The sequence below is a fragment of the Sinocyclocheilus rhinocerous genome, unplaced genomic scaffold, assembly GCF_001515625.1.
Source record: "Sinocyclocheilus rhinocerous isolate Xijiao unplaced genomic scaffold, SAMN03320098_v1.1 scaffold2647, whole genome shotgun sequence".
NCBI lineage: Eukaryota > Metazoa > Chordata > Actinopteri > Cypriniformes > Cyprinidae > Sinocyclocheilus > Sinocyclocheilus rhinocerous.
The window spans coordinates 297565-304573 of NW_015639108.1; the positions used below are offsets into that span (position 1 = coordinate 297565).

The window sequence follows — 7009 nt, forward strand, 5'->3', positions numbered from 1 at the left end:
TTTCGACAGTCGTCCGCGAGAGGCTGTCGCGCTATTTTGTGTTTGTTTATTTATTAAAGTTTTGTTTAAATGTTCGCCAGTTCCCGCCTCCTTCTTCCCGACCTACGAACGTTGTTACATTGGTGCCGAAACCCGGGAGGAAGGAGGGACACGCTGTCAGAGAGCCCTCGCTGCTGAGGGGGATCGCGGTGCTGAGGAGATCGGGCAGCAGGAACAAGTGGAGAGACCGCCGGTGGCTGCCCGAGGCGGTGGTGCTGGAACTATGGAAGACGAGGTGGGACGGAGAGCTCGCTGCCGCGTTCCTGGGTAGATGAGGGGTGGCTGCCGTCCGTGAGGGAGCGGAGGGGTCGGCCTTGTTTGCCAGGAGGCCGGAGCCTGCTGCCATCCGCCATGATTGGGGAGGAGCAGGGAACGGGGGACTCGCTGCCGGCTGCCCTCAATCGGAGGAGCCATTGCCGTCCGCCAGGAGGCGGAGGAGTGGTGGGCCGTCCACCAACGATGTCCAGTACCATCGCATGGCACCGCGAGTGAGAGCCTCTCAGCCGGTTGAGGACCAAGCGGCAGTGTGTCGGGGAACCGGACCCACGAGGGGCTGTCGCGCTATTTTGTGTTTGTTTATTTTATTAAAGTTTTGTTTAAATGTTCGCCGGTTCCCGCCTCCTTCTTCCCGACCTACGAACGGTGTTACAGTATTATTTAAAAAGTTGGTAACACTTTACAATAAGGTTACGTTTGTTAACATTAGTTAACTACATTAGTTAACATGAACAAACAATTCACATACTTTTTGAAATACTTTTTAAAATCAAAATGAACCTGAGCTAACAACAACTAATAATGAACAGTGGATTAACCAATGTTAATAAAGAGTAATATATACTGTAACAAATGTACTGCCCACTGTTGTTTAATATTAGTTAAAGGGTTAGTTCACCCAAAAATGAAAATTAGGCTGTGTTTTACTCACATCCTAGGTGTATATGACTTTCTTCTTTCAGACGAATCCAGTCGGAGTTATATAAAAAATTGTCTTTGATCTTTCAAGCTGTTTAATGCCACTCAGCGGGTGTTGCATTGCTTCAGTCCAAAAGAACTTAAATAAAAAGCTTCAGTTGTACACGGAAGCAGCTCCGGGCGGATGACGTATGAGTTCAGCGTTGCGCATGCGCCGGTGAGTCTCGTGAAAACCAACGTTTGCTAACAGGAGCAAAGGAAGCAAAGTTTCCTCACTTTAGCAAAGGAAAACCAGTCTCCTCTTGGCTTATATCGAAATCCTCCGACATTCTTCTTTACAAATCCTCGTTTTGTACTTCTAATTCTTGACCGTTGTTTTGTTTTGATCTCTCTGCTGCGTTTCTGCCTGCGCCATTTCTGAGCGCAACGCCGACGTCATATGTCATTCCCCTGGAACTGCTTCTGATTACAACAGTGAGGATTACAACAGTGAGCGCAAGCTAGATTCAAGTGATTATTACGTTTTGAATATGGATATTTTTCTTACAAAAACGCATTGATTCACTACAGAAGGCCTTTGTTCACCCCCCGGAGCCGTGTGAGACACTTTTTTTTTATGGATGGGCGATTTTTCTTTTTTATCTTTTGGACTGAAGCAATGCAACACCCACTGAGTGGCATTAAACAGCTTGAAAGATCAAAGACCATTTTTAATATAACTCCGACTGGATTCGTCTGAAAGAAGAAAGTCATATACACCTAGGATGCCTCGGGGGTGAGTAAAACGCAGCCTAATTTTCATTTTTGGGTGAACTAACCCTTTAATGCATTAACTAACATTAACAAATGGGGCCTTATTGTAAACTGTTACTAAAAAGTAACCAATGAAGTAACCAATGAAGCCAATGAATATGTGACACTTCCATGAGGTTCACTGTGACTTCTGAGAAGTAAAACAAAGTTTGCTTTTAATTGTGTAAAACTGCTTGTGTTGATGTACACTGTAATGCCATTTAGCTATATAATACTGTACTGCCTAAAAATGCTTTAATGATAATGTGGACTTCATTTGCGCATTCCTCTTTGACAGGATTCATCACACAGACCTGAAGGGCCTTTTGTATAATAAATCATCGATTGGTTTCTTTCCCCGACAGTTTATCTTGCTTTATGTTGACAAATGCTCACATGCCTCCACGACTTTTTAAATAAAATCATATTTTTCTATTTTAAAGACACCCACAGTCAAGACAATAGTCACTCATTTTTGTATCACATGGATGAATTCATAAACTTGAATTCTGTCTGCACAGCAGCACTCTGAGCTTTAATGAGAATGAGTGTTTTTAATTGAAGGTCAGAGTAAATTGCAGGCATCTGCTTAATTTTTTTTCTGCCTGTCTTTTAAGAGAGAAAACAGCAAATGCAACACTATGTGCCCTTCTAAAGACACACTGTACCCTGACAGACTCACCCTGCAGTTCCCCAGTTCCTCAGCAGATAAGATGATAGTGCCGCAGTTCTTCCCCGGTATGCCCCTGAAATAGAAAATAAAGATGCCATCAAGCCATCAGATGTTAAACTCAGTGATTACACAACAGCAGTAATGAAGTAAAACTGAAGTAAAAACACCATGAGGAGGTCTAGGCTCATGAGTTCTATTAGACAGGAGTCATTTTCTATGCTAGTTTCAGGTGTAAGAATTCCCAGTGCTAGTGAATGAACTTTAAGAAGGTTTTATGCAAGTAAACTTTACCAGGTTCAAACATCTTCACCACAGTGGGCAAAAACTTCACATCACAGTCATAAAAAAAACAGGAATGCAAAAAGAATAAGTAGTGAAGCAATTTTGGCAATATTATAAACAGATAAACACTTTTCTTTAAAATAAATATATAAAAAATAAAACGATCATAGAGATATATTTTTCAGATAATTTAACCTATTTATGACAAGGTTAGATCAGGATGTAAAATGTCATTTGGTGTAATATTAATTATGAAACAATAATACATGATATTTGTGGTATTGTAGTAAAAAATGTTTAAAAATATTGTCAATGTAAAAGGTATATTGAAAATAATGATGAAAGATGTTTACACTAAATATGTTAAGGCACAAATATATATAAATATATTTATTAAAGTTTATATACTGTGTATATATATATATATATATATATATGTGTGTGTGTGTGTGTGTGTGTGTTATTCTATTAGAATATATTAAATATTTTTGTTATTATATAAAATATAAAAAATAAATAATAAGACACACACACACACACAACTGAATACAACTCTAAGAAATAAAACACTTTTACTTTACTTTATCTTGAGCACAATTGTTTATCATTGGCACAGGAAACTAAGGAATAACTTTTTATACCTTATAAAGCATGATGATACTATTTTTCTTTAATGTCAGGATTGCCATCATTTTCTGAGATAATTGCTAGTCCTGTGATATTTGTAGGCGCACTTGTAAAATGTATGGCCTGTGAATAAATCTCACTCCAAGCAGACTACAGAATGCAGTAGGGGGTTGTGGAATTGGTCTTTAAAAGATCCATCATCTGCCCATCCCTACATTCAGATTCTGGACACTTCTCTCAGCCTCCCATTAATACAGAAATCACAAACACAGTCCCTGAAATGCATAAACAGTTTAATTAGCACTGATGTTGCCCATATGGCTAATTTCTCCTTCAGGATTCTTCATTCGCAATAGAGACAGATGCGTGCAGTCTGTGTTAGCGCTTTAGCCATGTGTTCACAACTGAAAACCATTTTGCTAGACATGTTTTTCTCTAGCTGAAAACCATAATGGCTCCACATGACTACTGTCAGCAAACATCCTGCTCTCTAGGACATCTCCATAAAACAAAGTTACATCGTCACCAGATGGACAGCCTGCTTTTATCTCGATGCCTAGTATGGGCTGTGCCAGTGGAAGAAGAAATAAAGTAATAATTCACCAAAACAACTGGTTTCTCAAAACAAATTTAATCAAGCTTGTTACAACAACATCAGACTTGCAGAATGAGGTTGAGCCGGTCCAGTTATATCTGCTTTCACACAGCGTCACCATGGAAAGGCACAATGGCCGTATTACAGGTAAAATTTCTTGGAAGAACATGTAGTTACCAGTCCAAAACCTTAACCACTGACTACACCATACTACACAAATTTGCATTAAGCTACAACCCTTTAGAATTTCACGTACTACAATAAAACTATTCTTTGAAAAATTAGTCAGCTACACTACAAGGTAACAGAAAGTAACGGCAGTAACTTCATTAAAGCTATATTATAAGGGGGCAGTATCTTTTAAAATATATAATGATCAAATTATATGATTCAGTTAACAAAAGTGCTTATTTGGCTCAGAAACAACAAGGACATCAAAAAGGATGGCAGCATCAAACTTGGTATAGTAGTTCACAAAAATGTACCCTTAAAGGGTTAGTTCACCCCAAAATGAAAATTAGCCCACAAATTACTCACCCTCAAGTCATCCTAAGTGTATATGACTTTCTTCTTAACAGGAGGCCTTTGTTCACCCCTGGGAGCCATGTGAGACCCTTTTTTTTTATGAGTGGGCGCTTTTTATTTAACTTCTTTTGGACTGATGCATGCAACACCCGCTGAGTGGCATTAAACAGCTTGAAAGATCAAAGACAATTTTTAATATAACTCCGACTGGATTCGTCTGAAAGAAGAAAGTCATATACACCTAGGATGATTTGAGGGGGAGTAATTTGTGGACTAATTTTCATTTTTGGGTGAACTAACCCTTTAACACTAAAACTATACTGCATCCTAGTTTATAAGCATTAAAAAGCAATATTTATTCCTTAAAAAATGACACAGATGACAGAATGTTTCAGGAAAAAGGAGTGATGATTCAAATGATTCAGTGAATAATTTTTTTGCAAGTTCGTGTCAGTGAATCATCTACATGAACAGTCTCAAACAAATCATATCTCCCAACAGATTTTACATTGGACATCATGTGTCGACCCAAAACAGTTCTAGAAGTATTAAAAATCATACATTAACATTTATTCATATCACCATACATTGTGCATACCCATTATATAAATGTATTGTATAAAATTGTTGTGTTTCATTTATATATAGATTTTCATTACCAGTTGTACAATTTCATAGTTTTTAGTTTAACAGAGATTGACAATATCGGCACAAGCTGAAGAATACCCCAGTCTCCAATACCTCCATGATTTATTAATGTGCATTTTTTTAGACAAAACTCTGAAACTTATCCCAACAACTTCAGCAGCCTTCTGTCAAGACATGCTGTGTCAAGTGTGCAGACTGCATTGTGTTTTATTTGGTTTGTATAAGGCTGTATAAGTAAGAGAATGCCATTTCATCTCCTCTGTTTGGACTGAGATCCCACCGGTGCTTGCTCACACTCCAGTGTTTGCTAATTGGTTCATTACTCGTCTTTACGTCCCCCTGGAACAACAGGAGTCCTAGTTTATATTGTTGTACAGCTACAAATAGGGTTGCCAACCGTTCCGTATAATACGAAATCGTCCCGTATTTAAGGCATCAAAGAAGCGTTCCGTATGAAAGCTATACGGAACGCAGTTTGTCCCGTATTTAAAGCATATGCCATATGACCACCTAGACCATACTAATATCAAACTCTAAACTGAGAATGAATCATTCTTTTTTGACAAGTGTTTGATTTGTGAACGTAGACGTTCGAGGGAGGCTTTAAGACCAAGCGGAATCCTCTGCCGGCTGGTCGCTCCCGCTTCACAGCGAGCGGGAGTCGCGATAACAGAGTTGGGGGTTTTTAACGTCCGCGTTTCGACTTCAGCAAATCAGTTTGGGCAAATGCAAACAACGTGATTCATATCCAGCCACGCAAGAAAACGTGCATTTTACCTGAGGGAAAACGTGATCAATAAGGAAAGTCGTCTTTCTACAATGTAGGTAATGTTGTTAAACCTAGATAAAACAATTTATATTTAAATAATATTAATATTTAATATTAATATTTAACAGCATATTCTTAACCTTGAATATCATTCTTAAAACACAAAATGACCAATGAAGTGTCAAGCACCCAAAGCAGTCCATATTAATTCTATAAGTTCTTTAATTGAAAAATGCATTTTCATATACATTTTCATATATACAGGCCTACTGTATAGCTATTACACACACGCATATCAGAAGTCAGAAAGAGCTTTATCGCCAAGTATTTTTGCACATACAAGGAATTTGTTATAGTGTCCAAGTTTCCAGACAGAGACAACACACAGATAAAATAAGTGAATAAAATACACATATGTATAAATAAAAAATTATAAAAAATAAATAAAGCACACACACACACAAAAAGGATAAATATGTACAGGTGTGCTATAGATAAAATACTGTAGAATATGAATAGAATAAAAAATAAAGTTGTAGGGATGTACTATTAAATAATATTAATATTTAACAGCGTATTCTTAACCTTGAATATCATTCTTAAAACACAAAATGACCAATGAAGTGTCAAGCACCCAAAGCAGTCCATATTAATTCTATAAGTTCTTTAATTGAAAAATGCATTTTCATATACATTTTCATATATACAGGCCTACTGTATAGCTATTACACACACGCATATCAGAAGTCAGAAAGAGCTTTATCGCCAAGTATTTTTGCACATACAAGGAATTTGTTATAGTGTCCAAGTTTCCAGACAGAGACAACACACAGATAAAATAAGTGAATAAAATACACATATGTATAAATAAAAAATTATAAAAAATAAATAAAGCACACACACACACAAAAAGGATAAATATGTACAGGTGTGCTATAGATAAAATATTGTAGAATATGAATATAATAAAAAAAGTTGTAGGGATGTACTAGGATGTAGGGTGATAAATAGTATAAGGTTATTGCACATATTTTTATTGCACAATGGGAGAATATTTAACTGTTCATGAGGTAGATATATGTATATAATGTATACACACTGCCGTTCAAAAGTTTGGGATCAGTAAGATTTTTAAAGTTTTTTT

The 7009-nt window shown here is 37.2% G+C and overlaps 1 protein-coding gene across 1 annotated transcript in view; it reads right to left on the reverse strand.

The window, feature by feature from the left end:
* Positions 1 to 7009, reverse strand: part of LOC107751002 (copine-5) — a 156317-nt gene that overhangs the window by 57808 nt on the left and 91500 nt on the right. Inside the window, exon 7 of the mRNA XM_016566571.1 lies at positions 2429 to 2492. Within this exon, the coding sequence (XP_016422057.1) occupies positions 2429 to 2492 (64 nt within the window). The remainder of the gene's footprint in view (positions 1 to 2428; positions 2493 to 7009) is intronic.